The sequence below is a fragment of the Zootoca vivipara genome, chromosome 11 (assembly GCF_963506605.1).
Source record: "Zootoca vivipara chromosome 11, rZooViv1.1, whole genome shotgun sequence".
NCBI lineage: Eukaryota > Metazoa > Chordata > Lepidosauria > Squamata > Lacertidae > Zootoca > Zootoca vivipara.
Genome location: NC_083286.1, coordinates 2,716,343 through 2,741,874, shown reverse-complemented (window position 1 = coordinate 2,741,874; position 25,532 = coordinate 2,716,343). Strand labels below are relative to the sequence as shown.

The 25,532-nt window shown below is 44.6% G+C and overlaps 1 protein-coding gene across 1 annotated transcript; it reads left to right on the top strand.

The window, feature by feature from the left end:
• Positions 1–7,214: 7,214 nt before the first annotated feature.
• ZFAND5 (zinc finger AN1-type containing 5) lies at positions 7,215–17,655 on the top strand. Its single transcript, XM_035100055.2, has 6 exons — positions 7,215–7,587; positions 11,681–11,837; positions 12,065–12,176; positions 12,729–12,829; positions 15,697–15,822; positions 16,009–17,655. Exons 2-6 carry the CDS (start codon positions 11,687–11,689, stop codon positions 16,155–16,157), a joined length of 639 nt encoding a protein of 212 aa, XP_034955946.1. The 5' UTR covers positions 7,215–7,587; positions 11,681–11,686; the 3' UTR covers positions 16,158–17,655.
• The last annotated feature ends 7,877 nt before the right edge of the window (positions 17,656–25,532 follow it).

Genomic DNA, 25,532 nt, shown 5'->3' with positions numbered 1-25,532 from the left:
AGCTGCTACAGAGTAATAAAAGAGGAGGTTGGAATTGGAGGTAGTTGTAGCACTTGTGGCAAGTGAAGCTGAGGAGAACGGCATAAGGGAAAAGGCACCGACACATCCTTCACGTTGACTCAGGCGTTAATTTCTATCCAACTCCATGGCGTTGACACCTGAATAAGCCTGCATAAGAAGGCCTGCAATAGGCCTGGAATGGGTCTGCTTTAACGGCCAGACTTGGGCAGAGCTAGGCCTGCCATGAGGCAGAGGGAAGTGTCCACCTAAGGCAGCTGGTTTTGTATGTCACAAAAGGAGACCAAGTTGTTTAATTTGTTATTGTTAACATTTTTCCTAGGAAGGGGAAAGATGCTTGTAAGATTTTTCTGCCTCATGGCTGGCCTTTTTAGTTTGGGGAAATAACTTTATATATAACTTTATATATACAGCAGAGATTTGGAACATCCTTGCCATGCTCAATTCCCAGTTAGGGCTGGGAAGGATGCCACCCACAAAATGCTGCTTCCAGCCATTATCTACAATACTGGGCTAGAATGACTACCGTAATTATCTGATGCGGGGTGACAAAGTGTGCTGTTGGTACACAAGCAGTTCCCACATGCAACCCCACACTAAATCTAGGATTCTTTTGACGTGGAGACATGCCCCGCCTTGGGCATCCTAAGAGCTAATGCACAGAGAGAGTTATCATATCAAGAGGGAAGTAGCTTATTGTCAAAAGAGAAATTAGCACATTTACCAAAATATTATCAAAATCAATAAGCAGCATGCGTATGCTTCCTGGGGAAAGCAGCGGGGGGAGGGGTAGCACTCGGACATGTGCCGAGAAAGCACAGGGGGAAAGGTGAGTGTGCAGGAGCCCAGAGTGCAGAAGTTTAAAACCAATGCAAGAATTAGAAGCCATACTTTTAAAGCAGCGTCATAACACTGTAAGCAGCCAGGACTCCCCCCCCAGGGAATCCTAGAATTCCTGTTAATGGTGCTCAGGCCCGTCCTAGCCTCCTTCTCGTTTCCCCAGCGCTGGGTTCCGCTCAGTTGAGCTTCGCCACCAGCATGCGCACAGCGCCCAAGCAGCTCTTGCTGGTCCCGCGGTGCACGCGCTGGTGGTGAAGCTTGACTGAGCGGAACCCAGCGCTGGGGAAATGAGAAGGAGGCGCAGCGCGGAGTCCTCAGAGGTGGCCTCCCGCTGCTGCCGTGGTCCGCTTGGCACTCCTGGGCCCTTGGAGAGGCTCTGGAGGGGGGCGCTGGAGGGACCTAGCACCAGGGCTCTGGATGGGCTTAAGACGGCCCTGATGGTGCTTAGAGTTGTTAGGAGAGACCTATTTCGCTTACGAAGTTACAATTCCTGGTGTTCCCCAAAGAAAAGTGTTTAATTGTTAAAACAACTCTGGGGAAAAAGTGATACCGGAAGGGTGAAAATGATGCCGACTTTAGGGCTGCCACCCATCCCTTCTAATAAAGAATTGTCCCGTGTTTGAAAATAAAATGCTGTGTCCCATACCAATTAAATATGGGATGCCATTTGTCCCGTACATGCAACCCCCATTATAGGCATGACAGATATGTGCACAATTGTGCACACACACAGTGCCGAACCCAGAAGTGACCCACAAACATCATAAGAGACATCACTAAAAGGGTGGGGCGGGAGCAAAACAGGGTGTTTCCATTTCTCGTTATTTCACGGAAGTGCACAATGACCTAGACTATGGTTACCAGATGTCCCCGTTTCCCGGGTACAGTCCCCGGATTTACAAATCTGTCCCCGGACAAAATCCGCCCCCAGAATGTCCCTGGATTTCATTTAATGTCTATATTTTAAGTGTTGTAGAGCAATTAGTAGGGAATGAATGTTGTGTAATTGGTTCAACGGCACAAAACACATCATATGGGGACTTCCAGCGAGGCAAGATGGTGGGCACCACAGCAGCGAGCAGCTCCTGAAGCCAGCCAGAGCCAACTGTGCTACCAGGCTGGCTCTGGGTTGCTGAGACTCCTGCCGCCGCCACCACTGCCAGAGGAGAACCTGGGACGCCTGGCACGTCAATTAGGAGAACCACTGACACCCCCCATGACCCAAATCGAGCCAGGAGCAAGAGCGCCCAGCTACCTGGCCAAATGCCCAGTAGCGCTCTGGGGTCAGGAAAACCTTGGAGGCGACGCAGGGAGGTGAAGGAAGAGGAAGAGGAAGGAGAAAAAAGAGGGGAGCCCCGACCTTGCTGCGCCACTGAAGAGGAGAGGTAGAAGAGCAACGGGAGGGCAAGGACACTGTCACGGTCCGGTCGGCGGGCGGTTGAAGCCCTGACTGAGGACGTCAGGACTAGAGGCAAGATGGTGATGTAGAAGCAGGAACAGGTGCAGGGCTGATGGTCCAGCAGCAGGCAGTCACAGGATCAAGGAGCAAGGCAGAGGCGAAGGTCTGGGAGTCGAGGATCAAGGCGTTGACAAGGCGAGGGTCCAAGGCAAGGGTCCAAGGGTCGAGGATCAAGGCGTCGGCAAGGCGAGGGTCCAAGGAGCAAGAGGCCAGAGGCAACCAGGCAGGGATAGCGTTGCTGTGGCAAAGAGCTGAAGGGAAATGCTGAGCTTTTATCCCTCCCAGCTCCTGCCACCAGGTGCAGTGAGGTATCAAGTGGCCTCAGCTGAGTGGCCACTCCTTGCTTCTCCAGCACAAGCTGAGGCAGGCCCCAGTCCTGCAAAGCACTACAGGCCCCAGAGCCTGACTCCTGCCCATACTCCTGACAGACACATGGCCGAGCCCGAGCCCAAGCCGAGCCTAGCGCTCCAAGAGAGCAGGCCGGGGCCCAGAGGAAGGCCGTGAGACAGAGGAGACCACAGAAGATATTACTTCTTAATTTTTTTTAAAAAAAATAACTTTCTTTTTTTATTTAAAAAAAGTGTTCCCGGATTCTTTGAAAAAAATCTGGTAACCTTAACCTAGAGTGCCACCCCCACACAAATCGAGGGTTTCCTATATTTCGCCTCCCTTCCCTCTTGCTCTCCCTCTCCCTGGCCCTCTCAGGTGTTTCTGCCCTGCTCTTCTTCCACCTTCGTTGTCCCAGCCACAGCACCATTGGCGGGCAGGCAGGTCGTGGGAGCATAGCTGCCAAGTTTTCCCTTTTCTCGCGAGGAAGCCTATTCAGCATAAGGGAAAATCCCTTTAAAAAGGGATAACTTGGCAGCTATGCGTGGGAGAGGCAGAGCGGGTGGCATGTCACGGGGTGGAACAGCCGCAGCCGCCCAGGCAAAGAGGTAAAGCAGCCGCTGGAGGTGAAGTGTGCAAGGTAGAAGGAAATGTTCTTGTGACAGGAGGTTTCTTGGCTATGCAAGGACTCATTGCTAGTACAGTGAAAAGCATCGCCATCTTGTGCTTGCGTTGGGCTTGAAAATTAACATAAAAACAAATCCTGTATTCCAGACATGTTTAACACTTCTAGAAAGAACCTGGTGGCCTTCCAGATGTTTTGAGACTACAGTTCCCATCATCCCTGACCACTGGTCCTGCTAGTTAGGGATCATGGGAGTTGTAGGCCAAAAGCATCTGGAGGGCCGAGGTTGAGGAAGCCTGATCTGGCACAATAAAAGACCACAGCTGAGTGCAGATACAGTAACAGACCTATTATAACAGGCTTCCTCAAACTTGGCCCTCCAGATGTTTTTGGTCTACAACTCCCATGATCCCTAGCTAGCAGGACCAGCGGTCACGGATGGTGGGAATTGTAGTCTCAAAAACATTAGGAGGACCGAGGTTGAGGAAGCCTGTATTAGAAAATGTACAGATCTCTTTATTCTGGCCTTTGACACCTGAGATGTATGTTTTCAGGGTCAACCATATTCCTGCAATTGTAATATGTTTCAAGTGTTTTTAACTTTGAATTGCTGCAACTCAACCTGAGACCTGCTGGTGAAGGATGGGCAATAATAATTTCAGAAAACAGAAAAGGGGTTCAGGTTGTACTGACACTCACCTTCTAGGCAGACCCCCAGGCTATAAGAATGATGGGGCAGCTGCTGCACCCCCCCCACTTGCTAGACCACCTGCATGAATCTTGCAAACCATGGGTGGTCCGTGGATCAGGGTGGGAACACCTGTCCTGAAGTATTGCACAGCTTGATTTGGCAGAGGGCTGTAAGGATAAATGTAAGTCTACTTGTAAGGGCACCTCCTAATTTAGCTGAGGTTAGGCCGGAAGAAATATCAACAACCTCAGATATGCAGATGACACAACCTTGATGGCAGAAAGCGAGGAGGAATTAAAGAACCTTTTAATGAGGGTGAAAGAGGAGAGCGCAAAATATGGTCTGAAGCTCAACATCAAAAAAACCAAGATCATGGCCACTGGTCCCATCACCTCCTGGCAAATAGAAGGGGAAGAAATGGAGGCAGTGAGAGATTTTACTTTCTTGGGCTCCTTGATCACTGCAGATGGTGACAGCAGTCACGAAATTAAAAGACGCCTGCTTCTTGGGAGAAAAGCAATGACAAACCTAGACAGCATCTTAAAAAGCAGAGACATCACTTTGCCGACAAAGGTCCGTATAGTTAAAGCTATGGTTTTCCCAGTAGTGATGTATGGAAGTGAGAGCTGGACCATAAAGAAGGCTGATCGTCGAAGAATTGATGCTTTTGAATTATGGTGCTGGAGGAGACTCTTGAGAGTCCCATGGACTGCTAGAAGATCAAACCTATCCATTCTTAAGGAAATCAGCCCTGAGTGCTCCCTGGAAGGACAGATCGTGAAGCTGAGGCTCCAATACTTTGGCCACCTCATGAGAAGAGAAGAATCCTTGGAAAAGACCCTGATGTTGGGAAAGATTGAGGGCACTAGGAGAAGGGGACGACAGAGGACGAGATGGTTGGACAGTGTTCTCGAAGCTACGAACATGAGTTTGACCAAACTGCGGGAGGCAGTGCAAGACAGGAGTGCCTGGCGTGCTATGGTCCATGGGGTCACGAAGAGTCGGACACGACTAAACGACTAAACAACAAACAACAACAGGCCCAACCAAGCAGGCAGGGCAAGAAGCCAGAGTGAAGTAGCACCTAAAGGATAGAAGACCTGTTCGTACTTAGTTATTTAACAAAAGCTTTGGCCTAATCCTCATTAAAAGAGAACATTACAGAGACATTGACTGTTCCACCTCTGGCAAAAAATGTCCTCGACTGGACTGGGCTTGTGCAGAAAGGTGGGAGTTTTGTCCCAAGGTCTGCTGTCCTCCTCTGCATCTTCCAAAATGCTATTCTGGAGAATTCCCCAACCCTCTGAAAACCAGTTTGCAGAAGCAGCAGGCAAGGAAATCAGAAACACCTTGCCCCTGTGTAAGCAGGAAAACCTTCCCTTTATGCAGACCAACCTTAGGATCCAAGTCTCCAGAACTCTAAAAGGTTCTGCTGCACCTGTTCAGTCCAAACATTTAACTGATAAGTAGGGTTCTGTTTTTGCACAGTCACCACAGCTGACCTCAGGGAAGCAGCTTCTCTCTTATCCCTGCTGTAGTATAAGAGAGCCCTTTCTGTGCAGCTGAGTGAAAGAGGCAACTGCTTTATCCCTGTTTACATCTTAGCAGCACAAGCTTGCTCATTCACAGTAGAAAGTTCAAGGCCCACACGCCTATACTTGTAGTTTGAGGCACTAAAAGGAGACTCACAAAAAAAACAAAAAACTTCCAGCGTGCTGATATTAACATTGATTAAACTCATTGCTACTGAAAAAAGGATCCCAGCAAAACAAGAATATGTGCAACTTGATGTGCTGTGTGAACTTTATGTAGGGTAAAGGTCACAGCTGTTCAGCAAGCACAAAAGGGGGGGACAAGTGGCTCAAAAGCCCCAACTGGGCCCCCTATTGTGTACAGATCCATTTCATTTTCCATTCATTTTATATTGCTATTTAAACATTCACATTTTATCTGTCTAACGAATATTAGCAGGCCACTTAACAGGAGTGTACAGTGAAGAGAAAATTTTATAATGCACAGTATTGAGGTAGTAATATAGGTATTTTTATTTATGCTGAAATAAATACAGTAATTTGGAACTGGTTATTGAAGCAAATATTAGGTAAGATCAAGAAATGCTCCGCTGTCAACACCAACATTACGAGTGTCACTGGGATGAAGCCTTTTTCAAACAACTCTTTCAAAAGGCATTCAGCCTGTTGAGAAGGTCTGCTGTGGCACAAATTATGATTCACGCGGTCACAGGCAGACCAGCTCAGTAAATAAGACACCACTAAAACTGCATTTCTGACCAATCACAATTACAAGAACTGGAAAAACAAAGAGGTCCTTGGATATTTTACAAGCACGTGTAAAATGCCTTTTCTCCTAGCACAGAAATAGAGTTGGGGGATTATTAGCCCAGTAAAGAAACAGCAAATGTTATTAAATCCAAAAATAAATTTCTGATTCCACTAAATTAGCAAGAGGAGCCGTGCTCAAGGAACAAAGCTATAAGCACCTTGCATGCCTTTTAATACGTAGTGTATATATATTTTAAAGTATTTGATGGAAGCTGATCTCCTTATTATGGGTATCCTGGCAGTCTTGTATTTTCTCCCAGGATTAGGCTGGGATGTTTATGTGTGAAATGAGGTGGGAGGGCATGGTTGACATGAAAGGGGAATTTGCATAAGCTGACAATTGTGCAAATTCCCTGGGCACCACGCAGTTTGCCCACAAATAAGCAAGTGTTTCCCGGTTATTGGGCAGGAATGCCTGAGGAATGTCACAAGGAACATGCAGAACATGCAACGTTCATCGACGGGCTCGGCTGCTCTCGTCTTGCTGCGCCACGTGCTGCATTTGGGTTTTATTGTTACTACGCAGCGCTCCGGTCTCCTTGCGAATGGGGTAGGGCCGCAATTCGGGCACCACCTGGGGCTTACTTCCGAGTAGACGTGGCTAGGGCTGCGCCAACAGGAGCGCAAGAGGGAATCCCTTTCAAGGCGGCGGCGGCGGCGGCCCCTGGAGCGTCGCGCCTCGAAGCGAAGCGTTCTCGGCGCCAACCCGGACTCAACGCCTCGCTCGCTCCGCGGGAGGGAGGGGCGGAGTCTCCTCCCCCTCGCGGGCGGGGCCGGGATGCGGGTGACGTGTCGCGTCTCGTCATCGAGCACGCCAGAGCCCGTCAGCTGCCGCGCGCGCCCCCGCCCGCCTCCCCTCGAAGCGCCTCGGCTGCCGACGCACGCGCGCCCTCCCTCCCTCAGTCGGGTCGGTGGCGGTTTGTGCGCGCGAGGCGGTCTCTTCCATCCGGCCCCGAGGCTCGTGGCGGCGGCGGGGCAGAGGCAGCACCAGCAGCGCCGCCATTCGACCTCCCGAGCGCGCCCAGGAACCATCTTCTCCTCTTTCTCCGGCTGCTGCTGCTTCCTCCCCCCGCCCCCTCCTCCCCCCCAGCGAGGCAGCGGCTCCTCCTCCTCCTCCTGCTGCTGCTGCTGCTGTTAGGAACAAAGGGAGGAAGCGGCGGCGGGGCTCTCTTCCCGCCCGAGCCCGGGATAGCGGCGGCGGCGGCCTCCTCCTCGGCCCTCCTCCTCCTCTCCGCTTCTTTGTCCTTTCGGTCGGAGTCTCGCCAGGAGCGGAGCCTTGAGGCGGGTGAGTCGCCCCTTCCTTTCCCTCCGCTCTCGGGGGGGGGGGTTCTGCGAACCAAGCGGCGCCCTTTGTGCCCCCCCCGCTAACACACACGACGTGGAGGGAGGGGGTCGAGGTCGCCGCGTCTCCCCCCGCGCGAAGGAGGCCGACAAAGGGCAGCCAAGGGGCAGCTCGGCTTCAGCTCTTGGGCGGGGGGGGGAGAGATATTTTCCAGGAAAGGCGCCTCTGCCTCCTTCGCGACCACCGCCCCAAAATCCAGTCGTGGCGTGGGGGGGGGGCTCGCAGAGGAACCTCCGAGGAATGGGAGCGGGGGGGAAGGGAGGCAGACAAAGAGCTCGGCGGGGGGAGGGGGGACGCGGGGACCCCCTCGGCGGGGACACAGGCCCTTCCTCTCCCCGAGACAGAGGCGGCTTCGTGGGCCCCGTGGGCCGCCTGGCGCGGAGGCCGCGAGAGGCTTTTCCCGTCGGCTGGGCCTGGCCGTGACTCAGGGATTCTGTGGCCAGGCCTCTCGCCCGCCTCCCTTGGCGCTTCCTCTCCACCTCCAACTCCCGCCTCGTCTCCTTTCCCTTTGTTTGCCCCACACGGGCAACGGGAAAGGCCCCTTCCGCGCCGGCTTTTGACGGCCTCCAAGCCCCCCGTCCTAGTTTCCTCCGCCGCTTTTTCATTGTGTGCCTTTCTTTACCACTCCGCTTCCACAGAGGAGTTTTCCTTTTTTTTGTCGCCTTCCTAATTAAATTACATTTAAAAGAAGGAAACTTGGATAAATATAGTAGTGGTTTGTAAGCTTTGCTTTTAGTAAACTAAAACTATTAGCAACGTAAAGCCTTTGGGGCCTTAATTATAGATTGGGCATGTTCATCGTGTTATGCATGTATCTGTAGCCATGGCTTTGTACCACCATTGGAACTAATACCGTAGGCATGGAGCAGTTCTATAAAGGCAAGCTATGAAGTTGAACAAGCGCAGCTTTATTGAGTTGGAGAGCGGTCACCCAAATAAACATATTTTAGGAAGGAACCATCTGGTGCATACAGTTTGTCATGTGCTTTGGAGTGACAGAATTGCAGTCATCTGGGCCATTTAACTGTTCTTACTACTCTTGCTCAGGGCTAAAATCACTTTGATAAATTCTCTATATAGTTATCAGTCTGACATGTTTCTCTTAATTGAGTGTCCTTTGTGAAGCTGCTTTTATAGTTTCCTGTTGGTACATATTTTGCTGCTTCAGTACTGTGGGCTGTACAGGAGCTGGGCAGCCTTTTGAGATATATATAGAAGCTGATTTCAGAGGCCCCTGTTGACTAGCTTTTGCCTGAGCCTCTAGCTCAGCCTGTCACATTGCAGCCTTGTGACAAGCGGAAGCTAATGCACTCACCATGTGACTTTAGCTTCTGAGAAATATTAAAGCAAGCAGACATGCATGTGATAGTATTTGAACCCAGTATTCCAGTAAAAAAGCTAAAGCTGTAAACAACAGTAGCGAGCTCAAAATTATGAATTTCATACCCGAAAACAAACACTGCTTTTCTGTAAAGATTTGTTTGGCTTTACATGCTAGTCATTTGCAGGTGCAAACTTTTTTGATACTGATTATGTCATTCTAAGGCTTTTTAATTGGATGGTGCAAAATTTACATGAAACTAGAAAAATGAAATGACACAGCTTTGTTTTTACAGATAAGTTTTACATAGTTTACGGTGTCGATTTTACATTTGTTTTGGAAAAACAGGTCAAATTTCTGACCGCATATTCTCCCAAAGAAATGTTTCTTTCTAAAGTACAAGCTGATTTTAGTGAGCTGGGTGGACTTTATGGTGAAGGTGTGCCTGAAGTCTGCCTTGTGATATTTATTCAGCAAATATTATCTACTGTTTTGTGAAATAGGCCCTCTTTTTCTGTCCCCCTTGAGCATATCTTTTAAAATGCTATATTATAACAATTGTGGAAAAATGACCCACTCATATGTATGGTATAGGACTCTGTCTTCAGGCCTTTTAGAACAAGAATAAACTCTGAAGCCATTCTCAGTTCATTTTCTTAAAGATTCTTGTGCAGAAAAAACATGTTTATTCAGGATATGTAAATTCAAGCTCTGGAAGTTTCATACTGTTTAAAATGTATACATTACATGAAAAATCTTCACAGGGCACATTTGAAATTTTATTCATTTCACAGTTTTATATGCTGCCTTTGCACTGTCAAGGTATTCAAATGCTTTTCTTTCTAGTAGACCACTATTACATGTTACAATCAAATTAATGTAGTGCTGTGGGAACAGAGGTTTTGGATCCTATATTTTTATATCAGTCTTGCATAGCTTATATGGTAATGAAATTGAAGTGTTTATGTTGCTAAAACATGACCCGTGTCATGCACAGATGAGGCAGCCTTTTCGAGTTTTGTTTTGATAGTCACAGTATTTTGCTGAGTTGCTGTAAAATGAGTAGCTTGTTTTAATGAATATATTAAGCAGGACTTCTTCCAAAAGGCCTGCTTCATGTGAAACTTTCGGCTTAATGGCTTTTATCCTTTTAAAATAGTAAATGGTTTTGTATAAAATAATTTAAACACATGGTGTTCTCAGTTAGCATGGGGTTGGGTTGGTTGCGGGCCCAAGTTCTCAGGTCCTGTTGAGCTAGTCTACCAAGAATCTTTATCCATAATTTGTTTTTAATATACAAACCAGTGTGTCTCTTGAGCCTAAACATATTCCCCATGCTGTGAGATCTATTGATAGGCAGTAACCAGAATGGGCGTGAATGGAGAAGCATAAGGCTGTTCTGCCATACTGAATAGACTTGAAGATTTAAAAACACTATGAAAAGTTCAGGACACATTTGTGCCCCTTTCAGTGACAAATCATAGTCCAGGGTTTTATGATTAGCATATGTTGGTCTGCCTTCTCCACAGGAATAAAGGAAAACAGAACTGCAAAATATTTTGATAGTTCATATATTTTGCTTCTAGCATTGTTCTTGTTGCATCCCATTCCACAAGTGGGGCAGGTAGAGCAAAATGGGGGAATCCTTGAGTGGGAAGGGACCTGAAGAGTCGTCTAGTCCAGGCATGGCCAAACTTGGCCTTCCAGCTGTTTTGGGACTACAACTCCCATTATTCCTAACTAACAGGACCAGTGGTCAGGGATGATGGGAATTGTAGTCCCAAAACAGCTGGAGGGCCAAGTTTGGCCATGCCTGATCTAGTCCAGTGCTCTGCCAGTTGTAGGAGTCACAGTTAAAGACAGGTGAAATGTACCCCCTCCTCTTCCTCTTTCTTCCACACTCCAGTAAAGATAGTGTTCAGACAGCCTTGCTGGATCAGGACCCTTAAGTCCAAATCAAAGGAGCATAATTGCAGTGGGTTGGACTGGGTGACCTTTGAGATGATCCATGTGGATGTGGTCTTTTCAGCACTGAAGGACTGCCAGTGGAACATACATTTACATTCACCTCTGCCGTATGCTTACTTGAAAGCAGTGCACCATGATGGGCAGGTTGCATTGATGCCTGTATGCACTTAACATTGACCCTCAGGCGTCTAAGCTATGAGGCAACATAGTAAAGCAATCCAGGTGAGGTTAATTTGGGGTTGGAGAATATGTATACAATCTTCCCTCTCCCTTTTAGGCCCTAGGGCAGGCATCCCCAAACTGCGGCCCTCCAGATGTTTTGGCCTACAACTCCCATGATCCCTAGCTAACAGGACCAGTGGTCAGGGATGATGGGAATTGTAGTCCAAAACATCTGGAGGGCCGAAGTTTGGGGATGCCTGCCCTAGGGTGAAGATAATAGGCAAGCTACTTACCGTACCTCTCAGCTTCAACAGTTGAGGTGGCATCCTGCTTATTCCTGCCAATTTGACTGACAAAGTGAAGGAATCATACAGGTGTAGCTCACAATCCTGCCTGCATTTGGGGGGAAGGTGGCGCCTTGTCACAAAGTTCAAGTGGAAACAGGCTTTTGCCTCCTACCTCACTTAGCCATATTTCCCCATATTTCCAGTGGTTATGTGATGCTATCATATGTAATGGCTAGTTCATGTGAATTATGATCTTATAGCAACTTCTAAAGCAGTTTGTGTGTGTGTTTATTTACAGCACAAGATGGCTCAGGAGACCAACCAGACCCCAGGGCCCATGCTGTGTAGCACAGGATGTGGATTTTATGGGAATCCTAGAACAAATGGAATGTGTTCTGTCTGCTATAAAGAACATCTTCAAAGACAGCAAAATAGTGGCCGAATCAGTCCAATGGGTATGTGCTGGAGGAACATAATATAACTAAAGCTGTGAATACCGTTACATTTCAGATAAAAACATTTAAGTGAACATTTGTACTATTCTAGTAACTAGTAACTTTGAGGCATTTTTGTGTATAAGCCAAATTAACTCCAGTTAAAAAGACTTCCAAGTATTTAACAGCTGTAGTATCTGCATATTACATTTCTAATATATATGCTTATATTTCCCCCCTCCATACAGGAACATCAAGTGGTTCCAACAGTCCTACCTCAGACTCTGCATCTGTACAGAGAGCAGATACTAGTTTAAACAACTGTGAAGGTGCTGCTGGCAGCACATCTGACAAATCAAGGTAAGAGAAATGAAATAATTCTGGGAGGGCATGTAAGGGAAACTCTAAGCCTATTACTATTGTAACAGTTTCTGCTACAGCTAGTTCATAGGGGAAATAACTGCAGAGTTTATTACAGTCATACCTTGACTTCCGAAGGTTTCGACTTCTGAAGTCGACAACCCCGGAAGTCGTTTCGCCGCACGTGCGGTCGGCGCATGCGCAGAAGTGCGAAATCGCGCTATGCGCACAAGTAGCGCTTCGACATCCGAAAACCTCGACTTACGAAGACGGCCGCGGAATGGATCGTCTTCGTAAGTCGAGGTACCACTGTACTGCAATCAAAAAGGCTCTGAGCTTTACAGTGAGGGAATTGATGTAAATGCCTTAGTTTACTATAGGTTAGATTACAAGGACACTTAGATATTATAGTCTGTACATCAAACTTTATCACCAGTGAGTTCAGTCATAGGTGTCAAAGAAGAACTCAGGGTTTTTAAGTTTTAGCTTTGTAAGATGTTAGTCTTCCTAATAGCACTAACAGATTGCTCTCATTTCACTGTATGCAAGCAGAAATGTGCCTGTTGCCGCCTTGCCTGTAACACAGCAAATGACAGAAATGAGCATTTCAAGAGAGGAGAAAGTAACTCCGAAAACAGAAACAACAGAGCCAGGTATGCCTTTTTTGAAGTCGCTTAAGTGCAGCTAGTTCAGTGGGACCTGGCAGGTGTAGACATTTGTTAACCAATGAGAAAAACTATACCATATTCTCTTTAGTATTTGGTTCTTTAGCATTAAAAGGCAAAATTGCAAAGTAAAAGATTTATCATCCTTAGATCAATTTGTTCACTGCTTGTAAGAGTTCATCCAACAGTTATTATAAGTAGATTAACGTTGCTAGTCCCTTCAGCGAAAATGAATTGAGTAGTGAGAATGTGCTATTCTTTTTTTATTTAAAGAAAACCTTACAAAATGGTTGGTGTTTTTTCATTAAGCATTTTGAATGAATTTAATGTGCTGCAGTTCACAGGTCTTTACAACTTTCAATAGTTACTTTAGATCACTGGAGAAATCCAACAATCTTGCAAACAAGGTTATATATATATATATATATATATATATATATATATATATATATGTTTTTTATATCCCTATTTTATATCTATTTTGTATACCAACTTCACTGAAATGATTATTTCTGAAAATAATATACCTCCATGCATTGTTATTCAGGCCTTTTTTAAAGACTTGACATTTTGAAGTAACTTCTGATACTTGTACTGTAAAGTGTTTATGAAATATTTCCTAGATGTGAATAAGTTCCCAAGGTTGAAATCCATAGAGCATTATGCATGAGTGTTTTTGTATTAATATGCATTCAATATTCCCACTATTGAATGTTCTGATGCTGAAGTCATAATCAATGGGTATATATTTACATTAATTGTTTGGATGAACTCTTCTTACAATAGGCTTTTAAAAGTTGTTTCTAGTAATGTATTTTTGCTATATGATTTTGTTTGAATGCATTGATATTAGGATGGTTCGATTCTTTTGCCAGTATTTTTTGCTGGTGTATAGTATCATATAATGTAACTAGTGTAATTCAGCCCGTTAAGTAAACGGGCGTTAGAACATCCCGGGGTTCGGAGAAGCACTTGTGCAGTGCTTCTCCGAACCCCGGGACCTGTCCTTCCTGTCGGCAGCAGGGAGACAGGAACGAAGGAGGAGAAAGGGCTGCTTTCTCCTCCTTCATTCCTCTCCCCCAGCCGCCGACAGGAAGGAGACATCCCGGGATCTGTCCTTTCTGTCTGCAGTGAGGGGAGAGGAACGAATGGAGAGAAAGCAGCCCTTTCTCTCCGTTCGTTCCCCCCCCCCCCCCGCCAACAGAAAGCACAGATGCCGGGGTTGCTGGCTCTGTCGGGCGGGGGGAGGGAGAAGCGGAGGAGTGATCCGAGGCCCAACAGAGCCGAAGTGCGGCTGTGCGGGGGCTGCTTCCCCCGCCGCCAACACTCAGTCCGGGCGGGAGCGGCGGTTGACGGCCGCAGGGAAACGGTAGGTGGGGGGGTGCGCGAGTGTGCGTTCCAAGTCTCTGCGTCCAATCCCTGTGTCCGTGGGGCACATGCGCAGTAGCTCAAACCCAGGGACACAGGATTCATTTAGAAGTAAGTTAAAAGGCCAGGCCAGCAGATACAGCCTTAATGCTGAACAGCTTTATACATCAGGGGGGCCTTTTTATGTATATTCCTGATAAATGTGAAGGTAGATGGCAAGCTGAAAGATATTTAAATAGCGCAATTATTTCTTTATTTCTTAAAATCAAGTAGCATACATATTAATGTTCTGAAACTAGGTGGGAGTATATCAAAAGAGAGAATATGCTGTGGCCTATGTATGATGTGTGTTGTTCCATCCATCTTCCACAGGCGTGTCTTTTATAGTAAGCTTCATAAATCTGTAGTGTAAGTAAACAGATATTGCATTAAATGAAAGGGCATGCTGAAGAATAGATTCATCATTATCAATGCCTTTTGGAGCTGCATAGATTTAGTAAAAAAGAAGAAATAGTAGTAGTGTGATAGTGTTAGCTCTTCATTTATGATGAAAGTGGAGCAACTCTGAATACTGTGTGCACAGAAAGAGGAAACATACCACACTAAGGTGTTGAGCACCCAGAAATACCTTCCTAGTTCTCTGGAGCAGCGATGGGCTGATGCTGCTTCTGTTTGAAGGTGATGGTGATTATAGGGGAGAGAACAGGAAAGAGGAACATCCAAGGTATATGCTTTCAGCCGATGTATGTTTGTTTGTTTTAGGGTGGTGGCAAGAGTAGTTTGTTGCTGAAAGTTTGAGTGAGACCATAAAATATCCATTCCAAAACCTGCATCTTTACTCTTTGTAATCTCCAGCACACAAGTCTTCTACAATCCATTACTTGGGAACCAGCCCAGAAGGTTGTGGGCTCTACTTAGTGCTCCCATCTTAAGAAACAAAATAAAAAAATTCCTTCCAGTATCACCTTAGAGACCAAGAAAGTTTGTCATACCAATGTTCCGACTACTTAATGTAATGAAGCTTTACTATTCCTACACACACACACACACACACACACACACCACCCCTGAAAAAGTCTCTGAAGGGGAGGTGTCCTGAATAATATGGAAGAGGGTACAGAGGACTTCTGGAAAAGATGAGGACTGTGGCAACTTAGAAGCCACTGCCCCACAAAAGGTGGGGAACCCTCCAGGGAAGCTTTTCATGAGTCATAGGTTGCTATAGGCAGAAGGTGGGGAGAAAGAACTTTGTGTTCTCAGGTTAACATCATAAAATAAGAGAACCGTTCTAATTATTTCTTTACTACAAAAAGGAGACAGGGAGGATGAAGGAGTTGGTGCTTCCAAAAATGTCAGCATCTCTTTCTATAAATAAACTACCAACACTGAGGTGTGTAAAGAAAATAATTTAAAATGTGGCGATGAAAGCAGTTTAGAATTACAGTATACCACGTCTAATCAACTTTGGCCGGTTTTGTTCTTTTCAGTTGTTACTCAACCCAGCCCTACAGTTAGTCAGCCTAGTACATCTCAGAATGAAGAGAAAACACCTGAAATGCCTAAACCAAAGAAGAACAGATGTTTTATGTGCAGAAAGAAGGTTGGCCTTACAGGTATGCTATTAGACCCTGCATTTTCCACACTTATCCAGTCTTAAATATAGTTACTGCTGAAGACTTGCATACTTTGAAACTTTGTGAGCACTTTGAAATGGCACAGGTGTATGTGTGTACGGGAGTTCAGTTTTTTATTCCACATGACAAAGCTCAGGACTTGATGCTGTTTTTGTGCTTTTACAGGGTTTGATTGCCGATGTGGAAATCTGTTTTGTGGACTTCACCGTTACTCTGACAAGCACAACTGCCCATATGATTACAAAGCAGAAGCTGCAGCAAAAATCAGAAAAGAGAACCCAGTTGTTGTGGCCGAAAAAATCCAGAGAATATAAACTAACCTACTCGGTGAAAAGACTGACTTTCTTTGTTTTTATTTTAAAATATCCTAGGAAAACATTAAAGAGCAGATGCATGGCCATTTTCCTTTGATGTTCTCCAGAGTTTTACTTTAGTCTATCTTATTGATTGATATTTTAGGATGTTGTGGGTGTTACAGGCAGAATTTGATAGATACAGCCCTTTAAAATGTGTACATGCCCCTCCCCAAAATGAATTGAAAGAGTAAGACCTGCACTCGAAAACAGACATGCACAAAAGATAGAGTTGTGTAGTTCACATGTGCCAAACAGATGCATAAAATCTGCATGTTTGCAGCGGATTTGCCTTTTGGGAATGTAATTGAGGTATATCATCCTTGGATAGTGCTACGTGCCTGCTTGATTAAATTATACACCAGGAAAAAATGAGTCTACTTTTACCATAGTTAAACTTTGTCCTCTTTAATTTCCACAATTCATTGTTTTGAAACTGAGCTGCAGAGGAGCCACTTTCTAAAGAGATCGGGCGTTCAGGTGCCATAAACTGCAGTTTAAGGTTACCTACTGAATGAAACCAAGAAATTTGAGTCTGAACAGTGCAATCCTTGGAACTGATGAAAATTGCTCAACTATTCAAACTGGTTCCCAAAGGAAACTTCATTTCCAGAACTTTATGAACTAGCCTACAACAGAAGATTTGCCTGCTTCTTACTCTTATGTAGCTGATAAGTTTGTGTAGCACAAAACCACAAGACTGTTTTACAGTTTACAAACAAAATGCTACATTTAAAAAATAAACATAACCACCGCAGCTCTGTCAAGTAACATGCATCTGATGAACCTAGTTTGCAAATGTATTCAAGCATTTAATTTGTCATATACATCTTAAGTTGAATGTGTTCTGGGTTCAAAAGAACGTTAGCTCTTAATTTTGATAGTTTTCAAATGTAGTGAGATTGCACCATTTTGCATGGAAAAACCATACCCAATATGGCTGCTGTAGACTTTAAGTGGTACCTGGAACCACTCTGAGGGCTGCTTTATTATTTTAATAGTACTTGGGTGTAGGACTATAGTGTTCTTGGGTGTATTGCATGGGCTGCATTATCTACAGCATTGTACAATAACAACTCTAGAAAAGGCAGTATACTTCACTGATGCTTGTCTGGTAATATCACTTCTGTGTTATAATGGAAGGTTTTTTGTGATGTATGAAACTTGTGTTTTTTTTATATAAACCAGTACAGTTTAGAGTAGTGTAGTGGTAATGCCTGTCCTCATCTGTAAATAGTTGTGTATACACAGGGCACTACTTCTGACTTCTATTGCAGTGTTCAGTCTTAGTTTTTCTTCATTAAAAGCATCAGGTTTTGCTTTAAACTTTGTCCTCAGTTGAGTTATTAGATAAACAAATGTGTACAGATAGTTCATATTTATGTATTGCACATAATCATGCTACCCGGCATCTATGCTATATTGTATTATGTAAATAATAAAATCATGTACAGAGGGATATAGCTCCTTTTTGTGATGCTTCATTGGGTTATTAAAATATTGATTGAATAATCTGAAATATTGTGAAAATATGGTTGCAACTAATCCTTCAATACTTATTAGTTAATAATTCTGGAGATCAGCTCTTCTGCATGTTTCTCCCCTTGCTGGATTTTATTTTTATGTACACTTCAGCCAGTGAATATGTGTTCTGATGAGCAAAGATGTAATTGTTGTCGTTTAGTCGTGTCTGACTCTTCGTGACCCCATGGACCAGAGCACACCAGGCACTCCTGTCTTCCACTGCCTCCCGCAGTTTGGTCAAACTCATGTTCGTAGCTTCGAGAACACTGTCCAACCATCTCGTCCTCTGTCGTCCCCTTCTCCTAGTGCCCTCAATCTTTCCCAACATCAGGGTCTTTTCCAGGGAGTCTTCTCTTCTCATGAGGTGGCCAAAGTATTGGAGCCTCAGCTTCACAATCTGTCCTTCCAGTGAGCACTCAGGGCTGATTTCCTTCAGAATGGATAGCTTTGATCTTCTTGCAGTCCATGGGACTCTCAAGAGTCTCCCCCAGCACCATAATACAAAAGCATCAATCCTTCAGCGATCAGCCTTCTTGATGGTCCAGCTCTCACTTCCATATGGAATACAAATACGACTCCTGGACCTTTAAGAGCAACGTCATAGTTGAAAAAGGAAGCCTTTAAGAGTCTTAGTTGCTTTGATCTACAAATTTCTCCACTTGGAATCTCTTTTTGCTGCCACCTTAGCTGCAGTTTTCTGATGGACGTCAACCCTGGGTGACTGCCTGAACACAGCCTTCAATTATTGTGGTTGTTTATGGGTTCCTCATGATTTTCATAAAGGACCAGCAAAACTGCTGTACAGCAATGGAAGGAAAGTGTCGAGATCTTTTTTAACAAAACAAACGGGAGTGTGATAACTGCTACCCTCTCCATTTATCTCTGTGTTGCTGCTTTTGCACACTCTCAGGCAAGGATTACCCTATAATGCAAATTACAAGAAATTTTAAATGCTTTCACAAATCAGAGACTATAAAGTTCTTCCTAATGTAAGTTTTGCTACACTAATGAAGAGCAGGACATTCCTTGGGGTGAATTGTAACAGGGTTGAGAGGTGCATTCCTGAATCTGTTAAAACTTATTCAATGCATCTTGAAAGAATCGGTCCTAAACTAGTAATACTACAATCCTGAAATGCTCTGATTGAGATCAGTCTCTCTTTGGTTTGAGATTGTGGAACTTACAGGGCCAAACACTATCCATAGCTTTAAGAAAAAAGAATGGCAGTAGTGAAGGATAACTGCAGCATAGCTAATGGCAATTGCTTTAATTGTTTATAACTCATGGGACTGTCAAGAACCTGCCAACCTCTTCCATCAGCCAAAAAGTCCTCGGATAAAAGATGCTTTCCTAATAGAAAGAAGCAAATAGAGGATCTGTCTGTCTTTTGACAAAAATGCAAAGCTGGCAGGGCAGTTAAATGAGCACTACAGCCCATGTTACACAGCAAGCTATTGTGCCGTTTCCTTTATTAGACTTGGCCATAGACCTTCAGGTAGGTATTGCTGAACTCCAACTACATTATCCTTGCCCAGTCATTGTGCTGGCTGGGATTAATGGAAGTTGGAGTCCAACACCATTTGGAGAGCCACAGGCCTGAATATTAAGAGTAACTCAAACACTTTTTAGAGTTGTCACATGCAGTGTACTATGTGACTTTCTGTAGAAAGGTTTCGAGGAATGCATCTCACTCTGCTTTGGCAAAGATGGATCAGCAAGTTAAAATAATGGATTTTGGTCCAAAATGTACAAGTATAGAAATGCATTATGAACAAAAAAAGTATTTTATGTGTATAGTAGGAAGCAGTCAATGCTTGTATTTTTTTTCTCTAAAGGGAAGCCAGTGACCAAATTTTATGGGAAATATATACAATTTGGTGAGATTAGTGTGCGTAATGTAAAATATTGCTCTAGCCTAGAATCCCACCCACTTTCATTTTTGGTGCCTTAACAGAAATCAAATATGTTAATGTCTAGAGTATAGCATGCCTTTGGAACCACTTGTAGCAGCCTATATTTTTAGGCTTCTCCGCTGCAAAAGTTGTACCTTTTGACCATGTTGAATCACTTGTTTTTTCTTTACAGGTAGGTAGCCGTGTTGGTCTGGCATAGTCGAGACAAAATTAAAAAAATTCTTCCAGTAGCACCTTAGAGACCAGCTAAGTTTGTCATTGGTATGAGCTTTTGTGTGCATGCACACTTCTTCAGATACACTGAAACAGAAGTCACCAGACCCTTCTGAGTAATACCCCTCCCCATCCTATCACTATATATCACCAATCCTATCACTATATATCACTAATTTGTAGGGAAACAACACCAGAGCAAAACCTGGAACTATGGTCTATGGCAGGGGTCAGCAAACTTTTTCAGCAGGGGGCCGGTCAACTGTCCCTCAGACCTTGTGGGGGGCCGGGCTATATTTTGAAAAAAAAATGAATGAATTTCTATGCCCCACAAATAACCCAGAGATGATTTTAAATAAAAGGACACATTCTACTCATGTAAAAACATGCTGATTCCTGGACCGTCTGCAGGCCGGATTTAGAAGGCGATCGGCCCCTGAGCCGTAGTTTGGGGACCCTGTAATAGGGTCTGGTGACTTCAGTATATCTGAAGTGTGCATGCACACGAAATCTCATACCAATGACAAACTTACCGTAGTTGGTCTCTAAGGTGCTACTGGAAGGAATTTTATTTTGTTTTGTTTTTTCTTTATTACTGTTATGAAATCCAATTACCCTATGTGGTGGTACCTGTATACCACTTCCATGGAATTAAATATGAAAACTATGATGTGTACAGAATCCCCCCTTTTTCAAACAACTTCTTTTAAAAAATCTTGGAGCTGTAAAGAGCACACTCCCTGGTTCACTTTCCCAAATTATGTCCACCCTGGTCTAGTACTGTTTCCTTTTTGGTAGGAAGGTCAGGATCTGGAAAAAGTATGTGCATAGAGCTCTGTTCTGTAGTGGCTAGTAATGCATTCATAATTAAATCGGATGCAAAAAGTTGGAGCTATTCCCTGGAATAACAGGTTTACTTATATGAGCAGATTTTTAAAGTTTAGTTTGCTTTCTCATGGAAGTTGCAGAAGAACATTTCTGTTCCTCGTGTGTGTGTGTGTGTGTGTGTGTGTGTGTGTGTGTGTGTGTGTGTGTAAAAAACCCATAGCAGCTCCAAACCTCACAAGGGGTGGGCTATTAATGACACTATAATCAAAGCTTAGCTGTGTATCTGCCTTGCCTGTGACACGGTAGTTTGAGAACTTACACTTTCTTTAACAGAGACCTAAAATTATCTGCAAACAGATGTGCAATAAAACAGTTTTTACAGCTTTTTTACCTCTATTATTAGGCTCAAATGCCACACATGTGCAGAGCTGATGCTTAACTCTGTAGTTCTTCCTCCCAGTATGAAATTATTTGCTTTGTTTCCTGAGGTAATTCACCCTGTTAATATCTCTGTATAAAATATAAAATATCTGTCACTAAGGTTCCCTTGGGTGGGTAGAGAGCAAGTGCTGGTGCACTACAAAGTACCGTATCCACTGTGAAGAATCGATACGCGCCCCCCCCCCCCGTCCCATGTCTGCTATTTGTAGTAGACTAAAAACAAAGGTGTTTTCCCTGTGTCCACAGGAGTCTTGGGTGACCTTGGACATAGTTGACATCCTGCCTTAGATTGAAACAAGGCTGACCCAACGCTGCATGTTTGGTTCCCATATGCTGCAGGAAAGGCTCTTGTGGTGTGCAGGCTGCATAGATGTGCACGGGGTTTTTCTTCTCAAATGCTTTCCCAAGTTGGCACACAATATATTTCAGCTGGGACATGGTTGTTGTCTAAAAATAAGGCAACTTACCTGAAACCAGCATCTTACCTTCTGCCTGTATCTTCCACAACAGTGAGATTGTGATTTATGCTTTTTATTGTTACACTACAGAGCATTCTGGATTTCAGTTTTCATTTAGAAGAAAAGATTGAAGTTGCTTTTAACTTACCTTATTGTATAATTTAATGGACATGAAGGTGTGCAATTACCTTTCAAAAAGTAACTGAATCTGAATTCCAAATCTCACTTTGGTCATATGGTACTCAGATTGAGGACAAAGTGTGGTGCCCCCCCCCCCCAATTCTCATTTTCACAATAATTCCTTTTGGTACAGTTTTCTTTTTTTAGGTACCTGTACTGTATAAATACAAAATTTGGCACTTCTTTGGGTCTGTGCCCTGTACAGGGGAACTGCAGGCACCACTCTAAATCTTGCCTGGGAGGAAACTACTGAACACAAGATGACTTGCTGCAGAATAGATATGGTTAGGATTGCACTGTCAATGAGGTTTAGCAGTGCTGGTTAAGTAAAATTTAAACTGGGTAAGCCTGCAATCCCATACGTATTTACCTAGAAATAAGACCCACTGAACTAAGTGGGATTTACTTCTGAGTAGGCATGAGAGTGATTTATTTTTAGTCAGCACTCTGGCTTTTAATCAATTGGTTCCACTAAGTTGTATTCTGGTAATTATTATATTTTGGCAAATGTGTATTATTATTTTATTATTAATAAAAAAAATTACTATTATTAAGGTCTCTGTGAAAACAGAAACCACAAGGTTGCAGCAAAAACACTTGGGATTGATCAACAGCTTCATGAGCATAACGAGAGAGAGAGAGAGAGAGAGAGAGAGAGAGAGAGAGAGAGAGAGAGAGAGAGCACCTGTCTTGAATAGGAGAGAGAAAGGAGTGCCAGTTTTAAATTCCTGACAGTAAGTGACAATGGGTGGGAGCTGTTGTGGGAGCTTGTCTGCAGTCTTACTCCTGAGCATAGCTGCCAAGTTATCCCTTTTTTACAGGGATTTTCCCTTATGCTGAATAGGCTTCCTCGCGAGAAAAGCGAAAACTTGGCAGCTATGCTCCTGAGTTAATGCATCATTGCAATAATCACTTTGCATAAATTGGATGGGAAAGCACAGAGACACATACTTTTTGCATAAATTACCATTTTATGGTTCCCTCCCCCTTTTCAGTTCTGAAGTAGCGCACTTTCTAACGCCCGAAGGGAATATGGATTTCACTGTTCTGGGTAAGCAGATGAAAAAGCTAGTTATTATATTTATTCCACTGCTGCAGCTATACAGTGGTGCCTCGCTAGACGAATTTAATTTGTTCCATGGGTCTTATAACGAAACATTTGTCTAGCGAATCCCATAGGAATGCATTGAATTTTTTTTTGCCCATAGGAACGCATTAATTGAATTTCAATGTATTCCTATGGGAAACCGCGATTCGCTAGACAAATTTTTCATGAAACGAATTCGTCTAGCGAGGCAACCTCTGCTCGAAAAATCCTTTCGTTAAGCGGAAATTTCGTTAAGCAGGGTATTCGTTAAGCGAGGCACCACTGTATATCTGTAAACAGATGAGATCATTATTCACTGTCAGTGTTATGGATTTCTAGGTTACAAATACAGAAGAAAACAGTGGACCATTTGGATCCCTTCCAGTCGGGATTCAGGCCTCATCATGGGACTGAAACTGCCTTGGTCGCACTGGCTGATGATCTCCGGCAGGCTAGGGACAAAGGTGAGAGCTGTTTCCTAGTCCTGCTGGATCTCTCAGTGGCTTTTGACACCATCAACCATAACATCCTTCTGGACCGTCTTGAGGGGTTGGGAGCTGGGGGCACTGTTATACAGTGGTTCCGCTCCTTCCTCCTGGGCCGTGTTCAGAAAGTGGTGGTGGGGGGTGAGTGTTCAGACCTCTGGGCTCTCATTTGTGGGGTGCCTCAGGGCTCTGTCCTCTCCCCCATGCTCTTTAACATCTACATGCTGGGAGAGATAATCAGGGGGTTTGGGCTGGGTGTTCATCAGTATGCGGATGATACCCAGCTCTACCTCTCTTTCAAATCAGAGCCAGTGAAGGCAGTGAAGGTCCTGTGTGAGTGCTTGGAGGCAGTTGGAGGATGGATGGCAACTAACAGATTGAGGTTGAATCCTGACAAGACAGAAGTACTGTTCGTGGGGGACAGGAGGCGGGCAGGTGTGGAGTAACTGAATGGGGTAACTGTGCCCCTACGCAGCCTGGGAGTCATTTTGGACTCACAGCTGTCCATGGAGGTGCAGGTCAATTCTGTGTCCAGGGCAGCTGTTTATCAGCTCCATCTGGTACGCAGGCTGAGACCCTACCTGCCTGCAGACTGTCTAGCCAGAGTGGTGCATGCTCTAGTTATCTCCCGCTTCGACTACTGCAATGCGCTCTACGTGGGGCTACCTTTGAAGGTGACCCGGAAACTACAACTAACCCAGAATGCGGCAGCTAGACTGGTGACGGGGAGCAGCCGCCGAGACCACATAACACCGGTCCTGAAAGACCTACATTGGCTCCCAGTACATTTCCGAGCACAATTCAAAGTGTTGGTGCCAACCTTTAAAGCCCTAAACGGCCTCGGTCCGGTATTCCTGAAGGAGCATCTCCTCCCCCATCATTCTGCCTGGACACTGAGGTCCAGCGCCGAGGGCCTTCTGGCGGTTCCCTCACTACAAGAAGCCAAGTTACAGGGAACCAGGCAGAGGGCCTTCTCGGTAGTGGCACCCACCCTGTAGAATGCCCTCCCACCAGAGGTTAAAGAGAATAACAATTACCAGACCTTTAGAAAGCATCTCAAGGCAGTCCTGTTTAGGGAAGCTTTTAATGATCAGCCCTACTCACCTCATAGAGTGTTTGTTGTGGGGGAGGAAGGGAAAGGAGAATGTTAGCCGCTTTGTGGGGGAGGAAGGGAAAGGAGAATGTTAGCCGCTTTGAGACTCCTTCGGGTAATGAAGCGGGATATCAAATCCAAACTCCTCTTCTTAAAAATGCATTCCTAGATGTCTGTAACAAGAAGTAAGCCCATTGAAGCCGATGGGTTTGTGTAGGAATCCAGCCTACAATTCTTATGACTGCTATGTCCATGCTACATGGTCCAAACTTGGGCAGCCTCTTTGTATGGCCAAACTATCCTAACTGGATTTCTTGGACCTTATTAATCCTGTTCCATCCTCAGAACCACTGTCTTATTCTCACTTCATTTCTTTTTTAATCTTTTCCTTATTAAGTCCAATAACCACTGTATCGTTTGCATAACATGTTTATTTAAACCATGTCTTTCTGAACACATGCTCATTTTCTTTGTATTTTTGCAAACGTTGCTCCTAGCCTTTTAATCACACAAATGCCAACCAGAATTCAAGTGCCTTGTTCTCCTTTTTAACCTCCTGCATCATAGACTCAGCATTTTTCAATTCCTGAACTGATGAATTTACTCTTGCCTGTTCCCTGATTCTGTACCTACTCCCTCAATCATATATCCTGTCATATCTTTACAATCTTCAGTCTATTCTACTCCAATCACCTCTGCCACAAGATCCTATTGGAATTCACTGCATTGGACATAGTTATCTGCAAATGGCACATTACATGATGCATTTCTATGGATGTGTGCAGTTAGCACAATTGTTATTTTGATGAGCCTTTGATGAGAAAGAATAGGATTACAGCAATTCCTATATGTACTCACATTTTACCCATGAGGTGCCTAGCCCAACCTTTCCAGATTTGTATCTCTGTTCTTGAACTTCCTTGTACAGAACTGCATTATAGTGCAATTTCATTTATCCAAGGCAGGGAGGAGATGGCACAGTACCACAATATTAATGGGTATTATCAGGTGCAGAAAGCTGTGCACAAATCACATTTGTTGTGCCATGACAAACAATAAATACCGATAACATAAAGGTAAAGGGACCCCTGACCATTAGGTCCAGTCGTGACCG

Coding starts and splice junctions, on each gene's coding strand:
- ZFAND5 (XM_035100055.2), top strand. CDS start 11,687: ATGGCTCAGGAGACCAACCAGACCCCAGGGCCCATGCTGTGTAGCACA. Junction 11,838..12,064: donor TGGCCGAATCAGTCCAATGG/GTATGTGCTGGA, acceptor CCCTCCATACAG/GAACATCAAGTGGTTCCAAC. Junction 12,830..15,696: donor AACAGAAACAACAGAGCCAG/GTATGCCTTTTT, acceptor TGTTCTTTTCAG/TTGTTACTCAACCCAGCCCT.